The 27,337-nt window shown below is 43.1% G+C and overlaps 1 protein-coding gene across 1 annotated transcript in view; it reads left to right on the forward strand.

Moving 5' to 3' along the window:
- RPS6KC1 (ribosomal protein S6 kinase C1) overlaps nucleotides 1–27,337 on the forward strand; it is a 249,366-nt gene that overhangs the window by 198,542 nt on the left and 23,487 nt on the right. The window contains exons 12-14 of the mRNA XM_077485761.1: nucleotides 1,922–3,439; nucleotides 3,714–3,803; nucleotides 18,489–18,571. Coding sequence (XP_077341887.1) covers nucleotides 1,922–3,439; nucleotides 3,714–3,803; nucleotides 18,489–18,571 — 1,691 coding nt within the window. The remainder of the gene's footprint in view (nucleotides 1–1,921; nucleotides 3,440–3,713; nucleotides 3,804–18,488; nucleotides 18,572–27,337) is intronic.

The following is a 27,337-nucleotide window of genomic DNA, read 5'->3' on the forward strand; positions in this document are numbered from 1 at the left end:
GTTTCTTAGTGCACTTTGCAAAAACGCACTACAGTCCATTTAACCTGGTTCCCTGTGGTACAAGTTCACATCTATATGTTTTGCGGCCGGTGCATTTTTGGAAAGGGTCGGGGACTTTTGTTACGCAATTTGTGGGTAATAGACTTCAATGGAACCACACCAGAAATACAAGTTTTGTGTTTGTGATGTGATTTTTTTATGTGTTTTGCATCTTGTTGCTTTTATTTCAACACTGTATATAGCTGGTTGCTAAGCAGGGGGCCGGCCACCGCATCCTTAACAACCGATGAGTTATCAGCTGTCAGCAGGCTTCCCTACCGAAAGCTGAATGTAAAAATAGAAATAAATTGATGGTAAAAAACAAAAATGTGAAAAAGATGGTGTGGGGCTACCCCCAGGTCTATACCAAGGCATTCGGGTCTAGCATGGATTCAGAGAGGACCTCCCACCCGCAAAAAGAAAAAATCTATACCAGACCCTTATCCGAGGCATGCCGCCCAATAGGTCAGAAAAGAGAGGGGACAAGTTAGCGCCCCCTCCTGAACCACACCAGGTTGCATGCCCTCAACATGGGGTGGATGGGTGCTTTGGGGGGGCTCTGCCTCCCCCACCCTAAAACACCTTGCCCCATGTTGATGATGACAAGGGCCTCTTTCCGACAACCCTGGACGGTGGTTGTCTGGGTCTGCGGGTGGTGGGCTTATCGAAATCTGGAAGCCCCCATTATCAGGGGGGTCCCAGATCCCGCCCCCCATATAAAAGGGCATCGGGTACATCGTACCCATATCCAACCACCAAAAGAACTGTGAAATGTTAACAAGCTATAAGAGACGGTATTTGACAAGTCCTTTATTAAATAAGAAGCCCAAATCCATCATCACCCAGTGCCATCTTCTTGTGTTGTCTTCTCCCGTGGAGCCATCTTCTTCTTTTTCCTCACTGCCTTCGTCTTTTTCTTCTTCCTTGCAGATACCCATTCACATGGGGGGTCGGGATCTGGGGGCCCCCTTGTTAATGGGGTCTTCCAGATTCCGATAAGGCCCCCACCCACAGACCCCGACAACCACGAGCCAGGGCTGTCGGGAAGAGGCCCTTTTCCTTATCAAAATGATGAGGGCATGCAGCCTGCTATGGTCGTCCCCTGTCTTTCTGACCTACCAGGCGGCATGCTTGGATAAGGGTCTGGTATGGATTTTGGGAGGACGCCCCGCCATTTTTTTATTTTATTTTTTTACGGCAATTTATTTATTTATTTTTACATTCAGTTGATGACTCATCAGTTGTTAATGACGTGGCAGCCTCCTTCCCGGCCCCATCCTGAGCAACCAACTATATACAGTGTGTTTACAGTGCGTTTTAAAGAGGGAAAAAAAGTTAAATTGCATTAAAACTGCATGCAAAAACACATAAAAAACGTGGGTTTAAAAAAGCAAAACGTACTGCAAAACATGCCTAAAAAATGCATCAAGCGCAGCCACATAGGTGTGTCATAGGCAGCTCTTCAGCAAAATGTATTATGATTTTTTTTTAGAGCTCCTATAAATTCCCTATTCACACCTTGTGCTGTACTTATCATTGGTTCTTAATGCTGAGATCTAACATTTGCTAACCTTTGCTTTCTTGCTACAGGCAGCATCACAATGTTTCACGTACTTTCCTTTTTCGTCTCGTGTTATGTGTTCTATTACATTTCAAGCCATTGTGCTTTTTTGTCTGGCGATCATATCCACTCAAATGTAAAAATGTAATCTCAGGTTAACATGTTTTGAAAATTAAGCAACCATGGTGGTAAATGAGGTACTAAGTGGATGTGTGCAATGATCATTTTCATTACGGTGCAAGCAATAAGGCATATGTGGAAACTCAGCTATTTCCATATGAGTAATCATGTTTAATTTCTGTGTTTTGTTCTTGATTGCAGGTGGCAAATTATGGTCCTACCTAAGTAAGTTTTTAAGCAGGAGCACAGAAGGAAGCTTTGATGTCCCTCTGGCTAAAAGTTCCCATTCCAACGAAGATCTTATGAAAAATCTTGCTCCGTGTCCACGCAATAGCATTGAGTCGAGGGAAAGTGGTAGTGGGAACAGACTTTCGGTACAGCCGCTGCACAGCAGTCTCACACTTAGCTCTCAGGACGACAGCAGTACTCAAGATGATGAAGGAAGAGAGAGCCCTCTAAAATGGGTCGATTCTGCCTCCAGCTCTGAAGAGGAATGCACAACGAGCTATTTAACTTTGTGCAAAGAATACGGCCAGGAAAAAATGGAACCTGAAACCTTGAGTGATGATCCGTTAATTAAACTGGGAGATGGGGGTAGTGCCAAAGATTTAGACATACTACAAAAGCCACTTTTAAACAAGTTTGATTCTCAGCTCACCTTTGATGAGCTTAAATTATTACAAGATGTTGAACAGGAGACTGCTGGGCAGACCTCGTTGTCTGATGCACTGAGCAAATCCAGGAACAGTCCAATGGAATTTTTCAGGATAGATAGTAAGGAGAGCACCAGCGACATGCTTGGGGGAGATTTTGTCGATAAAGGTTATAGCCTGAAGTCTGAAATATTCAACCCGCTTTCTCCATTCCAAGATGATGTGGATTCTGACATTCAAAGTGTAGATGTTGATAAACCAAGTGCAGGACCTCATGACACTATAAGTAGGAGCTCTAATGACTCTGTGCCCGTTATATCATTTAAAGATGCTGCGCTAGATGACGTTAGTAGCATTGATGAAGGTAGACCTGATCTTCTTGTCAACCTTCCAGGGACGCAACTCGTAGACGCAGAGGAAAGTTTCAACAAGTTGTGTTCAGAGAAAGATGTCATGGACTCCAAGCTACTAGAAACTCCTGATGTATTGCAGATAAAGAACAGCCTAGATCAAATTATTAAACCTCAAGAAAATTTGTCTGCAAAGGAACTTTCTTCTAAAGAACCGTCCCAAGACATAACTTTATGCCCAGTCAGTGTTGACAATAGTACAGGATCTGTGTTGGCAACAGATCCAGGAGGTTCTGATTTGCCGCTTAGTCTATATCCGTTTGAACATGTATCAGTTAAACCATCCTCTTCTGCCACTTCTTCATCCCTTTTAGACTTGCCCAACGAACAATTTTTAGAGGCCAGCGCTCCTAATCTTCATTCATCTACTTCTGGGATTTCTAACAAGTTAACTGAAAACCTTTTGCAACTGCAGATAAAAATTGAGGACATGGACAAGATTTCCGACAGGAGGAGGGAGTCAAGGGAAGATCAGGAGATACACAAAATTTTTCAGGAGCTCGATGCCAAACTGTCAGAGGCTGCTCATTTTATTATTCCCGAGTCTTGCATCCGGAGATGGGCCGCAGAGATAGTCATAGCCCTCGACGCTCTCCACCGAGAAGGAATTGTGTGTTGCGATTTGAACCCAAACAACATCTTATTGAATGATAGAGGTCAGGAACTTTTGCAAATGCATTTCTTTTTTATTCCAATGTTGGTTCCAATTAACTGGGTAGGCGTTTTATCTTGTAATTAGTATCTTCATTTCCTGTCTGCAGCTTCATTATCAGTGCTGCAAATTCACCCACTGTAATAGCTTCTACTACTTAATGATGCCATTATTCTTAATGATACTGTTTTTAGCTAGAAAGGAACGTAATTACAGTTCACTTGTAGGGAAAATGGAAGGGAAACATGTTTTGATTTCTCCCGTCATTTTGTTTTTAGGACACATTCAGCTAACGTATTTTAGCAGGTGGATGGAGGTTGAAGATTCGTGTGACAGCGAAGCGATGGAAAGGATGTACTGTGCCCCAGGTTAGCTCAATCACCTCATGCCTTTCACTTGAAAAGTAGATTAGCAGCTTTCATTTCCTCCCGCAGCTCGTGTAACATACTTTTTATTGGACGTGCAAGTTAATGCATGGCCTGATATTCACACTAATTCCTGTCCTGTCATGTCACATTGCAGATATGGCTAATAATTGAAGCCTTCTCGAATCGTAAATAGTTCTTTGTGCATCTCTTCATGTCATTCTGTTATCAGGATGGGTAGAAGTTTTCCAGATACATATTCTTGCGTCCATGAGTTAATTTTTTTTTTTTTATTAGCTATATGGTTAAAATTATTAATTCAAAAAGGTGAATATATGAATTAGGTGCATTTGCATTGTCTTTAGTCTGTTTTGGCCCCTCCTTATACCACATGACTTACCTTTTTTAAGGGTCTGTTACAAAAGAGAAAGTAAAATGCTTGTGTGCATCATGTTGTAAGGAAGCCTATTTGAACTTTTATGTTACATATAAAAAATAAGTAGCCCAGGCTTTTTAAATAAAGTGCAGCAATACTCTTAGACTCCGTACTCCATCGGCCAACATTGGTCCTCCCGTGGGTTGATGCCCAATGTCATTCAACCCGCTTGCTTTGAAACCAATGTTGTAAAGCTCATGCACACTGGGAGTGCATCATCAATCTAACCAGGACTCGCAGAAAAATTCTGCAAAGAACGAAATCTATTTCACTATGTAGCACTGTCCTGTGCAGTAGAGATGGGCTTGGGTGTGTTTGGATTTCACCTGCCCAATCCCGCCAGGAAGCCGACACTGCACACCGCTAATCACAGGCAGTTTCCAATCTGTGCATCCGTAGACAGTAAAATGTCTCACTGCCTGTGATTAGTGGTGTGCAGTGTCGGCTTCCCGGTGGGATTGGGCAGATGGGTTGGGACTAGGATCCGAATACGCCAGAGACCATTCCTACTGTGCAGCATTCAGGGCCCACCCACTGCTGTAGGAGGAAGAGCCCATGATGTTAAGTGATCAGACCAATAAACGCTAAAAAAAAGGGTATTTTTCCCCCCCAAATGTTCACATAACCACTACCAAATGTTTAATATTCAACTTGTAAGCAACTCGCTGGTACCACTTGGTACATACTTTGAGGTACATACAGGCAGCATTGCTTGCCGACATCTCTGAATTGCTCCAGTCCATCTCACCTTCTTTTTGTAATCTGATGATCCTGGAAAGTATCTACTGGTGATACTGGAACATCCACCTTACCCAGCACGGTGGTTGGGCCTTCTCTCACCAGGGTGCCGCACTATGGAATAGCCTCCCTGTTAAGCTCCAGGAGGCCCCCACTATTCTGGTCTTCCGCAGGTTACTGAAGACTTGGCTTTTCACGCAGCCGTTTCCTGCGTAGTCTCTTTTTTTCTACCCTTCTGCCGCTCTGTGCTGCTTCTGGTCCCTGGGCCCTTTCTTTCCAGGATCTTTTCTATGCACATCAGGACCCTTCGGGGTAAGACCCCACTACATTAAGATTCCTCTAAACTCAACTGCCTTCTACCTTGTAAGAGATGTGAGGGTACCCAGCACAAGCTTAGAAAGTCCATTGCCACTTCCCTCCATTTCACCTTCAATGTATCTGTATGTGCTTATTCTACAGGTGACTACATATAAATCAGCTTAGGATAAAATGAGTGCCTAAATTTGGTATGCAGAATTCATAGAATGCTTTTGCCTGGTATCACTGATTAGCGAGAACGTCAAGAGAACACACAAAATAAATGACAATTGCTGATTATTTCTGACTTCTTTTAGATTTTGCATACACTGTTAGGCATTTGATGTAATACTCCAAAGTCTGTTTGCAGCAGAGAGATTCCAATGTATGTTCTCAGTGTCTTATTGCTGTGGTCTTGGACTTACACAGACTGTGTAGACTAACCTACTTTTAAAAATGGTAATCTGTAAAGCAGCTTGCCACTAGAGGCATTGCAACTTGTACTTCAGTAAAGGCACTTTTGGAGTTTGTATTTTTATTGGACTGGCCTGATAGGTTATACAACCAGAGTTATTGCACAGAGCATTGTTGAGACATCAGAAATATTTTCCTTGGCGTACACACTGGTCTTGAGGTGTTTGGGGAACAAACATTCAGGAATCATCAAATCAACAGCTCTACCTAATGCTCTTCCTTTCCTTCAACAAAGACCTTGAAACAAAAAGGCAAGTATGCTGGATGTCTTTGCAGCAGTTTCTGAAATTAGGTTAGTAGGTTATTTCAATATCAAAGGGTCATACTGCTGCTCCAGAATATAAACAAAAAAGATGCGCATTGTGCTCTTCTTGCTTTGGGACTCATGTGACCGGCTTTGCCTCCAATCACAGAGAATCAATCCCTGGAGCATTATGCAGAGACAATTCCATGGCACACTGCAGGCATATTTTTTTGAATGCAGTGTAATAATTCAGGCCATGGTGTGGAGTAACATTGCTTTGCCCAATGGAACGCACATAGCATGTATAAAAATTCCCCATAGTATTATATCTGTGTTCAGTTCATAGTATCTAAACCTTAAAGTGGTTGTACACCCTGTACAACCACTTTTACCTACAGGTAAGCCTATATTAAGGCTTACCTGTGGGTGCTTGAAATATCTTCTAAACCTCCACAGTTTAGGAGATATTTACTCAAGTTGGGTGCCAATGTGATCGGCGCATGCGCCTTTTAAAAAAGGGCACATCGCGCTGTTTCTAATAGGGGTCATGCCATGACTGGCATCTCCCGCGTGCATGCACGGGAGTGACGTCACGTGACTCCAGCCAGTCACAGAGATGGAGTTCCCGGCCCCGGAAGGAGGAGGGGCGAAGATAGACGCTCCCTGCTAATGGGGACAACGGAGACATTGCGGTCTTCGGTTTCAGGTAAGTGACACATAATGGGCTACTATGCGATGCATAGTAGCCCATTATGCTTTACCTTTGCAGGGAAATAAAGAGGAAGTAAAACCCACCAGGGTTTACTTCCTATTTAAGTGCAAACAAAAAGCAAGAACTTAAAGGGGTTGTAAAGGTTTGTTTTTTATTTTCTAAATAGGTTCATTTAAGCTAGTGCATTGTTGGTTCACTTACCTTTTCTTCTGATTTCCCTTCTAAATGTTTTTTTTTCCTTTGTTTTCTTTGTCTGAATTTCTCACTTCCTGTTCCTCCTCAGTAAGCTGTTCAGTAAGCTGTTCTGGCTGACTAAACACCTCTCGGATGATGGTGTGAAGTTTACTGAGGAGAAACAGGAAGTGAGAAATTCAGACAAAGAAAAAGAACATTTAGAAGGGAAATCGAAGGAAAAGGTAAGTGAACCAACAATGCACTAGCTTAAAGGAACCTATTTAGAAAAAAAAAAAAAAAAACCTTTACAACCCCTTTAAAGTGGATCTTCACTGTATCTGAGCACCAAAAACACTATTGAATACATTTTTAATATTCAAAGCAAAGTCCCCCATCCACCCAAGGCTCCATGCTTTATTTTGTTGAGAAATTACATAGAAACTCCCCCCAGCATTTCTGGCTGTGGCCACCTGGAGTAAGGGCAAATGATTCATAGCAATTACTTCCAGGAATTCATCTGCCCTTAGCTCATCCATGAATGCAGGAGAGTGTGCTTAGTTGAGAAAACCCCTTCTCTCCTTCTGAAGACTCCTGGGATGTATGATATAATTTTCCTAGGCAAGAAACCAGGAAGTATCTGAAGAAATGTGTAAAGAAAAGTAAACTATAATCTAATAAAAGTGACTTCAGGCACATCAACTTATAATGGCATTGCAAAGCATAGGTGTTGGTTATGCCAGGAATCTCTAGAAGATTTCAGCATGCATGTCCTTGCTTAAAAAGGAGCTCCAGGCTCCTTCAGAAAAAAAAATGAAAAGTCAGCAGCTACAAATATTTTTGCAATCGGCTATAGGGTGCTGCCGCCGCTGCCATCTCCGCTAAGAGAAAGCGGCAGTGAAGCCTTGTGGCTTCACAGCCGATTCCCTACCGCGCATGCAAACTCAGCCAGAAGTGAGAGTGGGTAGCTGTCATAACTCCTTTTGGGTGGAGCTCCCCTTTAAGGTGAACACAGGTTTAAAGTGGTTGTAAACCCTTTACAACTACTTTAACCTACAGGTAAGCCTAGATTAAGGCTTTCCTGTAGGTGTTGAAATATCTCCCAGGCCTGTACGGTCTAGGAGATATTTACAAATCGCTGTACGCATGCGCTGGAGTTAGAAAGGCTGTGCCGTTTCTAGCTCAGGTCATGCCGTTAAAGGTGGCTCCCGCACGCATGCGTGGGAGTGACGTCACGCGACTCCGGCCAGTCACAGAGCCGGAGTTCGCGGTCCCAGAAGGAAGAGGGTTTAAGACGCTCGCTACTAGCTGGACATCGTGGGCTTCTCCTGCAGGTAAGTGTCACATAATGGGCTACTATGCGGTGCATAGTAGCCCATTATGCTTTACCTTTGCAGGGAAAGAAAGAGGAAGTAACCCTCATCAGGGTTTACTTCCTCTTTAATATCAGTTGAACATAACCTTATTTGGTGTAAAGAAATTTTGAAGGAGGCTGGTTGCTTGTACACACACATTCTTAGTACCCTTTGACACTTGTAAGGACAGATTACTCTGCTAGTTGTCAATAATTAAAAATATAGGCCAAAAACAAAAATAAAACTGTCAAAAAACCATTATCACTGACCTTTAAATTCGGGAAGACTCATGACTTGTAATCTCGTTATAGTCCTATAGCACCACATGTTGTGATTTGTAACTACAGTAGTACCTTGGATTATAGAAAAAGGAAAATCACTCACAATGCCACATCCGTATACATCAAATTGAACATAGGGGAAGGATACCAATTGGGTACCCACAGGTCGGACTTTTAAGGCATGGAAACGAATGAGAAGATAGCAGAAAAACATTGTTTATTGAAAAAAATACATAGTATCGTTATAGTGTTCAAAGAAAATTAAAAATCATATGGAATGATGTAATATGTCAATATGTACATTGAGCCCTTATGCGTCCAGTACACAAGAGAGCCGGCTCTGTTTATTTTGGCAATAACAAGGCTGCAGATGCCCACTGATCATGCTGCAATGATGGGCAAGGCTGCAGATGGGCACTGGGCAAGGCTGCAGTGATGGGCACTGATCAGGCTGCAATGATATGCAGTGGTGAGGCTGTAGATGGGCACTGACCCTTATTTTGCTTGAAAAGTTTTTATTTAAAATGTAAGTTTTTTTCCTGAAACTCCCCTCTTAAAATTAAGGTGTATGTTATACCCCTGTGCGTGTTATACGCCAATAAATACGGTACTTGTTTATCCATGTCAGCGTATGCTTGTAGGAAGTTGGAAATATCCTTTGATATGAACCAAGCCATTGGTTTTTACCATCTAACAAAAAGTGTTTCATATCTAAAAAAAAAAAAAAAAAAAAACTGCCATTTAGCAGTGTTAAGGTGTTACTTACCACTACCTTATGCATTGAAGCTGGTATGAGGCACCACCAATTTATCATTTTTTTGTAACTGGGACACAATAAAAGCTAACCATCCAATCCTGTGCAATGTTTGCCTCTTTGCACTTCAGAAGTTCTGTCTATAGCCAGGTTCACTATCTGGACCACACAGAATGTAATTTTTTTTTTTTTTTTTTTTAAATAGGGGTTTACGTTTTTTTTGATCATATAAAAAAAAAAGAAAAACAGCCATTGACATTACATCATGACCAATGGCAAAAAGGCTACGCAGAGTCCAAAATGTTGTAACCAGCATTCAAAGAGTAATGTACAGGATTACCATAATATAGACATACACACACATAGAACCACTGCTCTTCCTCCTTCCCAAAAAAAGGTACATACACCCATAAGCGATTCAGGGTGAGCGAAAAATTGAGAGTTAAGGCGGGGCTTAACCAGACATTTGCGATATAGGAACATCAGCCCATTGAGAGGCAGAGATGTCAAGCCAAGGTTGCCATATTTTAGTACATTTGTTCAGGCAAGCCCTGCCCGTGTAGTTTATACTCGGGCAGATCAGAATTCACCAGTCCAATCGGAATGTAAAAATTAGTTTGTCCATTAAAGAAAATGAAGTATTTTCAGGGCAAGCTGGCAATCGGGTGGGTGGAGGTTGTTTAACTACCTTGATACTGGGCACTATCACCCCCTTCCTGCCCAGGCCAATTTTCAGCCTTCAGTGCCATCACAATTTGAATGACAATTGTGCGATCACGTAACACTGTACCCAAATACAATTTTTTATTTTCTTCCCACAAATAGAGCTTACTTTTGGTGGTATTTAATGACCACTGGGTTTTTCATTTTTTGCTAAAAAAAACAGAAAAGCCCGAATTTTTGAAAAAAACAAAACAAAACTTTTTCTTAGCTTCTGCCAGAACATTTTGTAAATGTTTCTTCTTCACTGATGTGTGCTTATGGGGTGGCACTGATGAGGAGGCGCTAATATGCAGCACTGGTAGCTGGCACTGATATGCAGCACTGATGAGCACTGATAGGTGACACTGATGGGCAGTGATAGGTGACATGGATAGGCGGCACTGATGGGCAATGATAGGGGACCCTGATGGACACTGAAAGGTAGCATTGATTGGCATCAATGATGGGCACAGATTGGCATCACTGGGCACAGACTGACATCACTGATGGGTACTGGTTGGTATCACTGATGGGTACTGGTTGGTATCACTGATGAGCACTGTTGGGGCTGCACTGTAATCAGGGCACTGATTACCTGTACAGGTCTCCCCTGTGAGGAGTTGCCGCTGATCAGCTCTCCTTTCACTTTGTCAGTGAGATGCGAGGAGAGCCAATAAACGGCATTTCCGTGTTTACATGTGATCAGCTGTGATTGGACACAGCTGATCACATGGGTAAAAAGTGCCATATTTCCGGTAGACAAAGGTGAACAAGCCTACCAAAAGAAGGGCATTTGCATCTGTCATAGTGATGCCCAGTTTTTGTGCTCCGAGTCTGTGTACATCTCTTTATAAATGTGGTGTACTCCAGTAATATACAGCAAATACAGCTGAAACATATTTAACAGTGTGTGAACGGAAAAAGGGGCGTGCCAGCAAATATTCCTTTTGAAGAAAACCATCAAACGTGCTGCCTGACCATTTATTTTTTTTTTTGATTTTGTTGCCTAACCAATTTTTGCTGCCTGATTCATTTTTCAGTTATTCACATTACGATATTTTGCACATCACAGTCCTGAAAATTTACCAAACAATATATTTTCTGAAAGCAGAGGACCTATAGAAAAAATGATGGTAGTCCCTGTTTTGTATGTTGCACGGTCCTTAAATTATAAAAATAATCATTTTGAAATATTTATAGTTTTTAAAAAAAAACGATTTTTTTAATGCAAAAATACATACTATAATCTCATTATTTTTTTTTAAATATAAAGGTTGCCAAGCTTATTAATTATCAGATGCATCAAGATTCAAAACTACAAGCATTTGCTAAACGAATATACCCTGAAATTGTAAACAGGGGGACAATTTATTTTTATAAAATCTTTATAGCTCTTCACTTTGATTCTCAGGGCTCATGCACACAGGACGTTTTTATAGCTGCTGTTAGGGGCGTTTGATGTTTTTTTTTTAGTTTTTATAACTGCCTCTAAAAGCCCCTCCATGTTAGCCTGTGTGTCCATGCACTGTCAGAGGCATTTGGAGGCATAACCATTTAGGGGCAGTAGAAAAAAACATCCTGTGCTTCCAGGAGCAGTAAAAATGAGCTGTAAAAATGAAAAACGCCAAGCTGCGTTTTGCCACGTTTGACGTTTTCAGGCATTTTTACATTATAAAAGAGTGCTTTTAATAAAAAACGCCCAAAAACGCTAACGGCAAAAAAAGTGGGAAAACGCACAATAACACTAATGTAAAAATGCAGCTAAAAGCGCATGTTTTTAGCGCTGCTGTAACGCTGTTTTTAAAATGTCCTGTGTGCGGGAGCCCTATATGATGAGCAAAAAATGTTGTACTGTGCGTGTGTCCCCAATATGTATTTTGTAATAGGCCCTTACAAATGTACATACATTGTTACTGCTTGTATGTTTGCTTCTGTTGAACTTTTAAAGGTATTTATTTTGTTTAATCATGTTTTTTTTTTTTTTTTTTCAATCAGTGCTTTTTTACTTTATCACCATAGCTCCATCTTAGGAGTCTGACACTGGCTGTCACAAATAAGTTCTCTTGACAAGTCCCCTTTAAGAAGCCAACATGAATGCTGCCAGGCGTCTCCCAGAGAAGCCCAGCAGGTGGCACTCTGCTCCTAACTTTGCTCCCTCTTGTCATTCCTCGTCAATAAACAAAGTTTAACTTTCTAATAAGAGCTACAGACGTCGCAGCTATCGCTAGACGTTTATCCGTTCCATCCCTTCCTATACAAAGGGCTTGAAGCCCAGGGCTTTTCTCTGGTGCATTACACCTGAATTTCTAAAGTCGATCGTTTGACCGAACACTTTTTCCCAACACTTTAAAGTCATGCCTCATAGTCACTTTGATGAATATCCAAACCGAGATCGCTCTGCCCAGCCTCGGATAACTTGCAGTTTTGTTTTTTTTCCTAAGGGAAAGGTGCACTTATGAATCATTCACTGTCCACAAAATCGGTGACACCGCTTGAAAGGATAGCTTTGTATTTTTGCCAGCGATATTACTTTACTGTTTAAATACAACCCAAAAAATAAAAAGGGGGGCACAAACAGTGGCATGGTAATGTGACACAGCTTTTGTTATAGTCAAACCGCTTGACAGGCAAAGTGTTTTGTAAATAAATGAAGGGTTTGGGTTTGATGTGTTTAGGGGGGTCTGAGCAGTTAAGTTTATCAGTTGGTTAGGATGAAAATGATTCACTTCTGTTCAAACAGTCCTTTGCTCCCGTCTACCCCCTGGGACCTTTTATCTCTCATTCGGCTCCAAAACACCATCCACCTGCCCTCCTCCTGACTAATTATTGCAATATATCTTTTATCTGCTGGTCCCATGCCTTGGTATTTGCAGTGTGCAAAGTAAAAATTCCCGCAGTACTCAGAAAGTTGTGTGTGTTCCAGGGCAGCGGGGAGGGCCAGGATCTGACCCCTCTCTATTAATAAGTGAACATTTTCCATAAGTACAAAACATGACGTCTTGTAAAGGGGAATTACATTGGCAACCACATTATCGCTTAAAAGGCATGGTGTATTAACAGAAACGTATTATATGACTTTATGACTTTACAGTTTATCTCCCATATTTTTGTTATTCTATGTCTGATGTATTATTTATTTATATATAAAACATATATATATATATATATATATATATATATATATATATATTATAATATTCTGCATGTCTGGGTATTACCTAAAGTCAGGTACAAACAAGGCCAAGGATAAATCCAAGGGAAAAAACAAGCTTAACTTACACCCAGCCTGCACCCAACCAAATAACCCGTCTAACAGCATGCATGCGTTTAAAGAGGAAGTAAACCCTGATGGGTTTACTTCCTCTTTTTTTCCCTGCAAAGGTAAAGCATAATGGACTACTATGCATCGCATAGTAGCTCATTATGTGTCACTTACCTGACACAGGAGCCAGCGAAGTCGCCGCTGATCCCTGTAGTCCGCCGCATCCATGTTGCTGGTGGCGTCTCGCAGCTCCGACGAATCACAGCGGCGAAGCCGCGATGACATCACTCCCGCGCATGCGCACGGGAGTCGCGTCTCGCAGCTCCGCCGCTGCCACTCGGCGAAGCCGCGATGACGTCACTCCCGCGCATGCGCACGGGAGTCGACAAATTAGGCAAATCCATTCATGGATTTGCCGCATTTAGTGCGCCTGCGCGCCGCTGTCTACGGCGCATGCGCCGTAGACAGCGGTGCCCATTTTCGGGCAAATATCTCCTAAACCATATAGGTTTAGGAGATATTGCTTGGACCTACAGGTAAGCCTTAATCTAGGCTTACCTGTAGGTCCAAGTTGTTTGGAAGGGTTTACTTCCTCTTTAAAAGCAGGGGTTTAGTCTGCACACATTTGCAAATGCATGCATAAGCCACAGAGCCTCATCAAGGCACCCCGGTATCTGTGGTACCTAACACTTATTTATAAGTGTCCCCACAATGGAGGCACATGCATTCTGATGGACAGGTGAGAGCAGATGGACTGAAGGGGAGCCACCCTTCTTAAAGGTACAGGGGCACACTGAACACCCAGCACATCTCACAACAGCTGCAAAGGTGTCAGTGCGTTGCCTGACCAAAAAACACAACAGTGTCACAAAAAGACGGCACTGGCTCCCATCTATAGCTGGCTATTGCAGTAAGAAGCATTGGAAGGCTAGCAACGGCTACAAACAAGGCCAAGGATTACCTAAAGTCACCTCCTAAAGCCTGGTAAAATAGGCTGGTTCAGCAAGGACTTCAATCCCTGTATGGACACTGAGATTGTACAAAAGTCATCCTACTGACTGCTGTATAATGGCCGTGTAGTATTTTTTCTGCTCGATCAGTGCCACAGGCTGGGTTCAAGCTACAGATGGATGCGGCTGACAGCAGGGGTCCGGTACATCTTTGTTCTCCTTATCGGGGGCAAATCGGGCCCAAACCTTTGCCTGAATTTGGACCTGAAATGGATCCAAAGACACACAGGATCCCTGTGCAATTTGCTCGGCAACCGCCCTGGAGATGTGTGAACCGTCTCCATTGAGAGCCGGTCACAATCTGGGGAAACCCACATCCAATTCACATAAGTGTGAACCCAGCCTAAAGGATAAGATCAACTTTGGGAACATGCTATATGCTCCACTTATTTTTTAGATGAAGCTTGTAACATGTTCACAGTGCTAAAGCCACTGCATATAGCCCCCCCCCCCCCCCCCCCATGACAGCAGAACGGGGAGAAGTTCCCCATACTAGCCGTCACTGTGTTGAAGTCAGCATGGCCATCCACGGCTCCGCCCACACAGCCGCATCATTCACTCACACAGCTTTGTATGTGAATGAACTACAAGTACCAATGACCTTTGCGCCTGTCGGCTTGTAGTTCTTAATTAACCACTGTGGCGCTGTGGTAGTTCATGGATACTTCCTGTCAGTATATCTGCTTGACCGTATGGGAACACAGATAAACAGAATTATCTGCTGGTGCAATGCTTCACACAACCATTCCAATCAGGTCTGCCTGCCAGTTTTTTAGGAGGACCTGATTGGATGCTCTATTCACCCCTGTGGACCGGGGGGTGTAAACGGACTTGTCTCTATGTACACGTGCCTACTCCCAATACGGTTAGTTAAAAACAAACTGAAGGGGTTCTGGTCAGCGGTAGTTGGGTGTAGATGGAAAGCGGAGTCAATTTACACCTAGCCGGCCATAGAGAAGAGCAGGCTCTGTGCGCGTCCACTCTATATAAACTAAGTGGACATGAGCCTATCACCCGCCTGCTTTGCTCCAATCAGCAGGGTATTAGCAGACAGATTCCCTGCTGATCTTAATGGCATCCACCTTGTGTGAAAGGTGCCATAGCCTGCAACAATGATTAGAGACTGACGGTGGGGAAGTCTCCTTGCAGTCAGAATACAATATCTCAGTGGGGAGGATTCCCCCATCCACATTGTGCCTGTGGCTGTATCCTCTATGGGCCGCTTTAAGCCTGGTACACGCGATATGTTTTTTCAACCCCAGAGATTGCTGTATTAAACAAGCGATGTTAGTGCAGCGATCTATCCCTCTGTGCCTTTGTGTTCTGTAGATTAGCCACAAGTGGCAGGGTTGATTTCCTGACCAAGGCTGAGTTTACAACGCAGCACAGAGCAGCTCACAGCAGGGGTCCGGTGTGTCCCTGTTCAACGTTTCAGGTCCGATTTCAGTCCGAATTTTTGGCTGAATTTAGATCTGAAACAGACCCGAAGACGCACAGGACTCTTGTGCAATTCGCTATGGAGCCACTCCAGAGATATGTGAACCGGCTCCATTGAGAACCGGTCACAATCTCCTGACATGCAAATTGGAGGCGGGGAAACCCTGTAGGCGGAGCATAAAAAGTCCAGCAGATTCCTCCATTCACTAAGCAGAGCTGATTAGCGAATTCCTCTTTCTGGCTATTGTTTTCCGACAGCTGGCTCCAACAGCTGTCTGACTAACCAAACAGGATGTGCTTCTTATGTGATACAGGCAATGTTCACCCAACAATTTTCGACTGGCTCCTTTGACAAATTACTTACCGTAAATGAATGAAATAACTTTTGTTGAGCCAGGTAGCACCGACAGGGGCACCTACGGCTCAAATTTTGTCCAAATCGACCAAAATATGAGCTATGCATGGTCAGTTTAACTGCTCAACAGAAATCATCAAAAGGGACAAACACAAAACTTTCTCATATGATACCAGAACGTATGATTTTAATTTAATCAGTACAGTATTCAGCCAAACAAAATAGGAAGCCCAAGAACATGCATGTTCAGAAAAGACGAGTATGCTGAAAATGCTTTACTTAATGCAGAAAATGTAATGCCACTTACACAGTGGTATATGACAATTATTACTACCTGCATTGTTCAGATTACTTACAGCAGAGGTCTCCAACTATGGCCCTCCAGTTGTTCAGGAACTACAATTCCCATCATGCCTAGTTATGTCTGCGAATGTCAGAGTTTTACAATGCTTCATGGGACATGTAGTTCTGCAACAGCTGGAGGACCGTAGTTTGGAGATCCCTGACTTAGAACAACAACACAGCAAGCCCAACAGGATGGCTTTTCAACTAATAATCCTTTATATGACATCCGTTTGCAAGCTTAAGACCATGATGAAAAGTGACTTTAAAAAAATGAAAGCCATGTCAAAAGAGCATCTGAAATCTAAAGACAAGGAAGATGTTACATTATCATTACAGAGACATCTGGTGTATAGGAGGCGGTGTGTGCGAGGGGCAATTCCTACCAGGAGAATGTGTCTCTTACTGTCAGTACAAATGTCATGTTGTTCTGTGCTAAGGTGACCCACAAGTGACACAATCTGCCCAAGCACTGGTCTAAATGACACATTAGTTAATGTCAAGAGACAGTCCTACCAGCTACTAAGAATTCTTAAACACTATAGGCTGTTAACTCTTTTATGGGGAATACCCATAGATTTGTGAGCAGAGCACATTAAAATGGCCAAGAAGAGAATACGTCTGTATCAGACAGTCCCACTGACCTATCCCAAACGGGGGTGAGATGGATTGCACAGGCTTTAAATCCTTGTCTAAATGCTATGCTGCTCTTGAGATGAGCTGGGGCTTTAAGTCTGCTCCTCTCTTGTCTCCTCTTCATAAAAAAAAAATGTTACCACACATACAACTTTGACAACTCTTCTGTGATGAACACGGTAAAGCACTCAGGCAAGGAGATAATTTAAGCCAACCAAAGTTTGTTTAAACAAGCTAAATACATTCTACGTATGAGAGAAAGAAGGTGTTCAATGACTTGGTTTGATATATTTCTAAAGCAACCACAGCCTGTGTAGAAAAGTCTGTCCCCTAACAGCAGCTGCAGAGAATGACCCTTGCTATCTGCGTAGAAGCAGCAGTCTCTCTGCACACCTGTACTAAGTCATACTTGTAGCTCTACAATCCACAAAGCTCATACTTTCTGATGATTTCCGATATCTGACCCTGACTCAGTAGGGGGCATGTGGACTTCTGCAGCGAGATCACTGCTTCAAAACAGAACAAGCATCCATCTCTGGAGCATGTTGACAGGTGGCAGACATTTCTATTTAGGCTGTGGCTGCTTTAGAAAAAAAGTGATTAAAAGAGTGCGCAAAACCTCTAACCATAATACTACAATGAAATCAAATGACATAAACAATATCAACATCAGTGAATAAAATCGCCAATAAAGTGAAAAGATGAAACCATATACAATATAAATCAAATAATACTGTAATAGAAATGAAAGACCACTTAAGGAATATTCAGGGATCCACCAGGGGGCCAATATATACAATCATGTGCAAAAATAAAAGTCCACTCCCAAGGGAATATTTGGGGCTCAACTATGGGGTCAGTGTAGGAGCTTGTAAAAATAAAACGCCAAAGTTCTACATGTTTAAGTCCCAAACCACCTTGAAGATACGTGAATTCCCTTACCAGATGACAATAATCTCCAGATTAAAAGAGATCAATCTCTTATGATACACCAAATGTGAATCACTCCAGGATATAATGGCAGCCCCTGTAATTTTAGTAAGCTAATGAGCAGGAAAGGAAGGTAGATTGGTGAATTTAAAGACAATACTTATAGAAATTTTCAGGGTGGGAATGAATATTGTGATGACGTTTATTACTAGTTGAAAGAATAGACGGGGCACAATGCAGTGGCAGATTCTCAGGCTCTGAATGATGTTGTCACCCTTGTTATGGTGTGACACTGTATAGCACAGCAAGGATGGGTAAATCACAAGGGTAGGTGACAGCAGAAGATTTTCTAACTGTTTCCTCTGTGTTTCAAGCTGTTTGTCTGGAGTTGCCCTTTATATTAATAAGGCAGGAACCAATGTGCAGTAACTCACAGCAAACAGCAGCCGTCTGATTACTACTGTATAAGCTGAATATTATAAAATAATGCAACGTGAACTCCTAAGGACTCAAGATTGTTTCTGATACTAATGATGCTGTTTTTGTCCCCAGAGGTTGGAAGCATAGTTGAGGAGACTGAAGCATGTGACTGGTGGAGTCTAGGTGCCCTTCTCTTTGAACTGCTAACAAGGAAGGTATGTTTCTTTAAAATCTGTAATTTAGTTGGTCCCTCTCTTCAGGTAACTGACCCCCTACCCATAACTGCTCCCTCTCCTGGAGGGACTGATCCCCTACTCCTTCACTGTTATGTCGCGTACACACGACTGTTTTTTTCCGTCAGAATAAACTCTGACGTTTTTTCCGATGTAACGGTCTTGTTTACACACGATCGCACCAAAGTCCGATCGTCTAGAATGCGATGACGCACAACACGTACGACGGGACTAGAAAAGGGAAGTTCAGTAGCCAATAGCTGCCCATGCTTTGGTTTTGGTCCATCGGAATAGCATACAGACTAATGGTTTTCCCGATAGGAATTTATTCAGTTGGAAAGATTTAAAACATGTTCTATTTCTAGGTCCGTCAGAATTTTTGAAAAAAAAAGTCTGATGAGGCCCACACACGGTCAGAATATCCGATGAAATGATTCCGTCTGACTTTTTCTGCCGGAAAGTCCGACCGTGTGTACACGGCATTAGGTCTCATGCACACAGGACAATTTGTAAGCTGCTCCTAGGAGCGTGAGGTATTTATTTTTCCTGCTTCTAAACACCCCTGCATGTTGGACTATGCGGTTGATTTACTAAAGGCAAAAAGACTGTGCACTTTGCAAAGAGCAGTTGCACTCTGCAAGAGCAGTTGCTCCAGAGCTTAGTAAATACGTAGAAGCTCTGCTGACTTTCATCAATCAATCATGTGCAAGCAAAAATGTTTATTTATTTTTTCCCTGCATGTGATTGGATATTCTTTGCAAAGTGAAGCTTTATCTCATTTACTAAGCTCTGGAGCAACTGCCCTTGCAGAGTGCAATTGCACTTTGCAAGGTGCACAGTCTATTGGCCTTTAGTAAATCAACCCCTATGTGTCCATGCACACATTGGTTTCTAGAGGTGTTTAGAGGCAGAAAAAACACTTCACACTTGTAAACACGCGTTGGTGCTAGAGTATTCTTTTCAATAGCCAGAATAAATGATTGTTCTGGCCAATGAATTGATTTAACGCCCAAGTGTTTACTACGTCTAAATGCGCTGAAACGTATTACACACTTTTACAAGCATCATTTTTTTTTTCTGCAAAAATGCTGATGCCAGGAGGTAAGGCTTCTAGGAGAGTTTGCAGAATGTCTTTATTCCGATCATTGTGGTGGGCTTCATTGCTGAAAATGCTGCAGTTGTGCTTTTTCTGCCATTGAGGTGCTTTAACAGCCCATTGATTAAGGCAGGAAATAGGGAAGCAGATAAGGGTATCCTTACCCATCACCCTAGTAGTAGGTAGAAGAGACGGCTGTCTTGGGTGTTTCAGCAGCAGGGGGCACAATAAGATTAGGACCTGCAACCTATGTTCATAGCTCGGTGGAGGAGGGGGGCACACTTAAAGGGGTTCTATGCATTAAGGTGAAAAAAACATCTGACAGTGCCGGCCCCCCCAGCCCCCCTATTTTACTTACCTCACCCCTCGAAGGTCCCGCACTCGTCCCCCGACGTCCTTTCCACTGTTCAGCCTGGCCGCTAATTGGCTGGAGTGGATGGATGGAAAGCAGTGCAGCCATTGGCTCGCACTGCTGTCAATCACATGCACTGACGCGGAGCGCCGGGGGGCAGAGCCGTGTGATACAGCGAGCGGCTATAGTCGCCGACTGTATCACGGGAGCGCGCCCACAGATGCCCACAGATGCTTCTCACCATGCGAGGGAGCTCGCATGAACGTGAGAAGCACCTGCGGGAGGAAGCCGAGACAGCCGCTGAGGGACCCCAGAAGAGCAGGTTCGGGGCCACTCTGTGCAAAACGAGCTGCACAGTGGAGGTAAGTATAACATGTTTGTTATTTAAAAAAAAAAAATAATTCACTTTACAATCCCTTTAAGCCTGGCACACACTGCTTTTTTTTCATTCAAGCATTGGAGCCAGTGCTGATCAGATGTTGGTTTTCTAGCATGTCCCTTTGACCAAAACCTGTCGGATAGCTGTAAACATTGACCGAATGTTGGCTAATTCAGCAGGAACTGGGCGATTTTTCATCCATGTGTACCTAGCATTAGCCTTTATTAGCAAGGGTGCTAAAGAACCTAGACCCTGCCCTGCTATCACCTGTATCAAGCACATACTGTGATGTTCTGCTTCTTTTAGCTCTACATTGTTGGCTTTGAGGTCAGCTAAGGCCATAGACGGAGCGATTTTCTTAACTGTAACCACGGTTTGCAGGAAATAAAAACGTTTGATTCTCAATCAACACAGTCAGTGTTGATGGTGGAATCCCTCGCGTTGAGCCATTGTGTTTTCCCAGCAGGGAACACAGCCATTATTGCTAGCGGCTAGTAATAATTGCATGCAAAATCCGTCAGGCTGGTTGTACCCAAGTTGATTAATCGATCAACTTGGGAACATTCATCCTGCCCATACATGGTTCAAATCTCAACAGATTCCTCCTGCCGAAACGGCCAAGATTCGAACCGTCTATGACTGGCTGAAGTCTCCGCTCTGTAACTGAAGGCTCCTTTGACATCAGAGCTGTGCCACATGACCTGGAGTGCCATGGCACCTACATTTAACACATACTGTAGCACACATTTTTATGCATGCTTTTGTAGTCCTACCCTAACTGCTGCCTAATTAAGGAAATTCAACCTTTCTTTAAAGTTAGGTCACCTTTATCTGATCTTCAGTATAATGGCAGCTGATTAGGACAGTAGCCCAACAACACACGGTTAAATAATAGTGCTTGGAAAGCAGTTAGGATAATGCATAGGAAGTGTCTTACGTTAGACTTTTCAGATTTCAGCTGTACAAGCAGGTTCCTTGCTATTCCTGGGTTACCTCTAACATATAGGGACGGAAGTTGAAAGTTAAGGTTATCAGATTTATGATGCTTACAGCTTCATATTTCTATTTTTGTGGGAATTTTTGTCCTTTTCTTTAATGGAATTCAAATTGTCTACATATGTATAGGAAAATATCATCACTGAAGTGCATCTGTATTTATGTGTGGTGGAATTCTAAAGCCTTAAAACAAATCTGCTGCTATTGAAGATAAGTGTTGTAGAGTGAAAATGAGCAAATAATGAAATATCCACTCCACCAAGTACTCCTAGTATTTTATTTTCCTGATATATTAGTGAATTGAAGAAAAGATACAATGGGCCACTAACCAGTTCTCTAAGAGCAGAGCAAAAAACGCAGACAAGTCTGAACCAACGTTCACTCCTGCCAAAGGACACCTTTCAATTCCCACTGAGGGTCTCCCAGATGATGTCACTGACCATATATGGAGGTGACCAGATTCCGTCAATTGCTGCTTCTCTTTTTTTTCCCTGGAGACAAGTGCATGATATGGTAACTGGATTACTTATGTTACTTATTACTTACTTAGGTACTTATTTAGACTGTCCTACAGGAGTCCTTAGTTGTATAAGTAAAAATCCAGGGGTTCTGGTTTAAAGCATAAGGCTTAATGCACACGGGACATTTTTACAACCTCTCCTGAACGATTTAACTTGATAGATAGTAACCCACATTTAAAATGTCCGTTTCGCCACGTTTACATGCCTCTTTTGCGTTTAGAAGTGTTTGGAATTTTTTATTTATTTATTTTTTCAAAATAGCCAAAAATGAAAAACACCTGTAAAGGAAACATGGCTAAATGCGAGTTTCCGCGTTTGGCATTTGAAATGCCTCTAAACACAGGTTCTGAATGCATTTTTTTGGGTTCCAAAAAAAACAAACTCTAAACGCAACTACCTTAAAACAACTATAAACTACCCTGTGTACATAATATCCACCAGATCTATGAATAAATCAATCAATCAAACAATAAATTAATCCATCGATAGATCAAGCAGCGCTTATCAATATATACAACCTCAGATGCCTGCTAAGTGCAATAAATGTTCACATGGTCCAAAAATATACAGTGCCTTGCGAAAGTATTCGGCCCCCTTGAACTTTTCAACCTTTTGCCACATTTCAGGCTTCAAACCTAAAGATATAACATTGTAATTTTTTGTGAAGAATCACCAACAATTGTGAAGTGGAACGAAATCTATTGGATAATTTAAACTTTTTTAGAAAATAAAAAACTGAAAAGTGGTGCGTGCAAAATTATTCGACCCCTTTACTTTCAGTGCAGCAAACTCACTCTAGAAGTTCAGCGAGGATCTCTGAATGATCCAATGTTGTCCTAAATGACTGATGGTGATAAATAGAATCCACCTGTGTGTAATCAAGTCTCTGTATAAATGCACCTGCTCTGTGATAGTCTCAGGGAGCATCATGAAGACATCATGAAGACCAAGGAACACACCAGGCAGGTCCGTAATACTGTTGTGGAGAAGTTTAAAGCCGGATTTGGATACAAAAAGATTTCCCAAGCTTTAAACATCCCAAGGCGCACTGTGCAAGCGATCATTTTGAAATGGAAGGAGTATCAGACCACTGCAAATCTACCAAGACCTGGCCGTCCCTCTAAACTTTCAGCTCAGACAAGGAGAAGACTGATCAGAGATGCAGCCAAGAGGCCCGTGATCACTCTGGATGAACTGCAGAGAACTACAGCTGAGGTGGGAGAGTCTGTCCATAGGACAACAATCAGTCGTACACTGCAAAAATCTGGCCTTTATGGAAGAGTGGCAAGAAGAAAGCCATTTCTCAAAGATATCCATAAAAAGTCTCATCTAAAGTTTGCCACAAGCCACCTGGGAGACACACCAGACATGTGGAAGAAGGTGCTCTGGTCAGGTGAAACCAAAATGGAACTTTTTGCCCACAATGCAAAACGATATGTTTGGCGTAAAAGCAACACAGCTCATCACCCTCAACACACCATCCCCACTGTCAAACATGGTGGTGGCAGTAGCATCATAGATTGGGCCTGCTTTTCTTCAGCAGGGACAGGGAAGATGGTTAAAATTGAGGGGAAGATGGATGCAGCCAAATACAGGACCATTCTGGATGAAAACCTGTTGGAGTCTGCAAAAGACCTGAAATTGGGACGGAGATTTATCTTCCAACAAGACAATGATCCCAAACATACAGCAAAATCTACAAAGGAATGGTTCACAAATAAACGTATCCAGGTGTTAGAATGGCCAAGTCAAAGTCCAGACCTGAATCCAATCGAGAATCTGTGGAAAGAGCTGAAAACTGCTGTTCACAAACGCTCTCCATCCAACCTCACTGAGCTCGAGCTGTTTTGCAAGGAAGAATGGGCAAGAATTTCAGTCTCTCGATGTGCAAAACTGATAGAGACATACCCCAAGCGACTTGCAGCTGTAATCGCAGCAAAAGGTGGCTCTACAAAGTATTAACACAAGGGGGCCGAATAATTTTGCACGCCCCACTTTTCATTTTTTTATTAGTTAAAAAAGTTTCAAAAATCCAATAGATTTCGTTCCACTTCACAATTGTGTCCCACTTGTTGGTGATTTTTCACAAAAAATAAAAATGTTATATCTTTATGTTTGAAGCCTGAAATGTGGCAAAAGTTTGAAAAGTTCAAGGGGGCAGAATACTTTCGCAAGGCACTGTATAAACTCAAAACATGTATCTAATCATGTAGTTCATATCAAATATTCGTTTTTATCCACTGATGGTCAATATGAATCTGAGAAGGATCTGGCGCAATTCTTGAGTATTTTGACATATATTGCACTTCTGCCCGAAAACACCTCCACACTAGGGATGAGCTTCGTGTTCGAGTCGAACGTACGTTCGACTCGAACATTGGCTGTTCGGCCGCTCGGCGAATTCCGAACGTTTGGGCCGTTCGCGTCAAAATTCGAGTGGCGCGCGCGGACCACAATGCACTGCGGTGGCGCAGTGCATTGCTGGCTCATGATTGGCCAAGCATGCACTGTGACCCCGCATGCTTGGCCAATCGTAGCGCCAGCAGCGAGGAGAGCCATGATTGGCCACAGGCATCCTGCCTGTGGCCAATCATAGCTCAGGCTGTGTAGTGCACGCCCCGCACTATATAAGGCCGCCTTTGAGGCGGCCTCGTGTAGTGTGTTAGCATCTGAAGCAGTGGGTGTTCTGTGTACCTTCAACACAGTACACACCAATCGTTTTTGGCTGATTTCCTATCTTGCTGCTGTGTAGTGGTTGTTGTCTGTGCCCTGACCGCAGTATACACCACTATATTCACCTCACCTATATAGCTAGTGATCTAGCTTTAACCACTTAACAACTGCCCATTGCCGATTAACGGCTTCAGGGCGGTTGTTTAACTCTGAGAGGCCGTTAATTAACGGCCTCCCAGAATTCTGCTCTCGCGCGCCCCCTGGGGCGCGCACTCGAGAGCATCCGTGACCGCCAGGTCCACAGGACCCGGTGCATCACGGATCACGGTAAACGGCCGCTCGTCGCGGCCGTTTACCACGTGATCGCTCCGTCAAATGACGGAGTGATCACTTGTAAACATAACATGACGCCGGTTCCTCCCTCCCCTCTCTGTACCGATCGGTACAGCGGAGGGGAAAGAGATCGGTGTCAGCAGCGATGTGGGCTGCATCTGCAGTGCCCACATCGCTGCTCACCGAATTTAACCCCTCAATTCCCTGCCAATACTCTGCAATACCAGTGCATACTCTGCAGTACCCTGCCATTACTCTGCAGTACCCCGCCATTACTCTGCAGTACCCCGCCATTACTCTGCAGTGCAGTACCCTGCCATTACTCTGCAGTACCCTGCCATTACTCTGCAGTACCCCCATTACTCTGCAGTACCCCCCAATACTCTGCAGTACCCCCCAATACTCTGCAGTACCCCCCCAATACTCTGCAGTACCCGCCATTACTCTGCAGTACCCCGCCATTACTCTGGAGTACCCTGCCATTACTCTGCAGTACCCCCCATTACTCTGCAGTACCCCCCATTACTCTGCAGTAACCCCCATTACTCTGCAGTACCCTACCATTACTCTGGAGTACCCCCCAATACTCTGCAGTACCCTGCTATTACTCTGTAGTACCCCGCCAATACCCCGCCAATACTCTGCAATACCCTGCCATAAATTGCCATACCCAGCCATACTCGGAGATACCCAGCCATACTCGGTGATACCCTGAAATACCCAGCCATAGACACCCCCCACCCCTCACCGCCCTCCGGTGCTTCTACCAACTCGCCAGTACGATCAAAGCCAGAATCTTTTTTAATTTTTTTTATTTCAGGCTTCCCAGCCTAGAGGTGAGATGTGGGGTCATATTGACCCCCAGATTTCACTGTAAAGAGGACCTGTCACCCCATATTCCTATTACAAGGGATGTTTACATTCCTTGTAATAGGAATAAAAGTGATCAAAAATATATTTTTGGGGAAAAAACTGTCAAACTAAAATAAATAAAGTAAAATGAACAATAAAAAAAAAAAAAAATTTTTTAAAGCGCCCATGTCCCCATGTGCTCGCATGCAGAAGCGAACGCATGCGTAAGCCCCGCCCACATATGAAAACGGTGTTCAAACCACACATGTGAGGTATCGCCGAGAACGTTAGAGCGAGAGCAATAATTCTAGTCCTAGACCTCCTCTGCAACTCAAAACATGTAACCAGTAAAAAAAATTTTAAGCGTCACCTATGGGGATTTTTTAAGTAGCGACGTTTGGCGCCATTCCACGGGCATGTGCAATTTTGAAGAGTGACATGTTTGATATCTATTTACTCAGCATAACTTCATCTTTCACTTTATGCAAACATTGGGCTAACTTTACTGTTTTTTTTGTTTGTTTTTTAACCACTACAATACAGGGCACTTTCGCCCCCTTCCTTCCCAGCCCAATTTTCAGCTTTCAGCGCTCTAGCGCTTTCAGTGACAATTGCGCGGTCATGCTACACTGTACCCAAATGAAATTGTTATCATTTTGTTCGCACAAATAGAGCTTTATTTTGGTGTTATTTATTCACGACTCCGTTTTTTTTTTTGCGATATAAGCGCAAAAATAGCGGAAATTTGGAAAAAAAACAATATTTTCTTTTTTCTATTTGAAAAGAAATCCAATAAAATCAAATTTTGTCATAAATTTAAGCCAAAATGTATTCTGCTACATGTTTTTGGTAAAAAAAATTCCGTTAAGTGTATAATAATTGGTTTGTGTGATCACGGACATATGTACGCAAATGATCATGTACATATGTGTGCAGGTGATCACGTACATATGTGTGCAGATAATCATTGGGACATGTGATTTTAGTGGGACATATGTGGGGGACATGTTTTTATTATTAGGGACATGTGTTTTTATTATTTGGGGACATGTATGTTTTGGGGACATGTGTGTTTTGGGGACATGTGTGGGGACTGTGTTTGTACTGTGTGGTGTGTTGTGTGTTTACACTACACTGATGATCAGTGAGTAAAAAGCTGTAAAAAGCAGCCCATACTCACTGATCATCAGCCGGCGGCAGCGTTCTGCTCTCCTCTCCTCAGCGGTGACTTCCGTGTGAGGAGAGGAGAGCCGATTGCCTAGCAACCGGCTGTTTGTTTACATCACATGACGGCCGTGATTGGACACGGCCGTCATGTGATCAGGAGGGCCAATCACAGAGCCCTCCTGCCGATCTGAGATGTGCCGTGTCCGGGTGACACGAGCACATCGGGATTGCGCCGCTGCGCGGGCGCGCGCGCGCGCGATCCCGCTACTCCTGAATGACGTTCCTGAACCTCCTATCAGGAGTAGACGGCTCCCACCCGGCCGTATATATGCATTGGCCGGGTGGGAAGTGGTTAAGCACAAAACTGTTTTTTCCCCCC

The sequence above is a fragment of the Lithobates pipiens genome, unplaced genomic scaffold (genome assembly GCF_037356315.1).
Source record: "Lithobates pipiens isolate NorthernLeopardFrog02 unplaced genomic scaffold, aLitPip1_a1.2 Scaffold_18, whole genome shotgun sequence".
Taxonomy (NCBI): domain Eukaryota; kingdom Metazoa; phylum Chordata; class Amphibia; order Anura; family Ranidae; genus Lithobates; species Lithobates pipiens.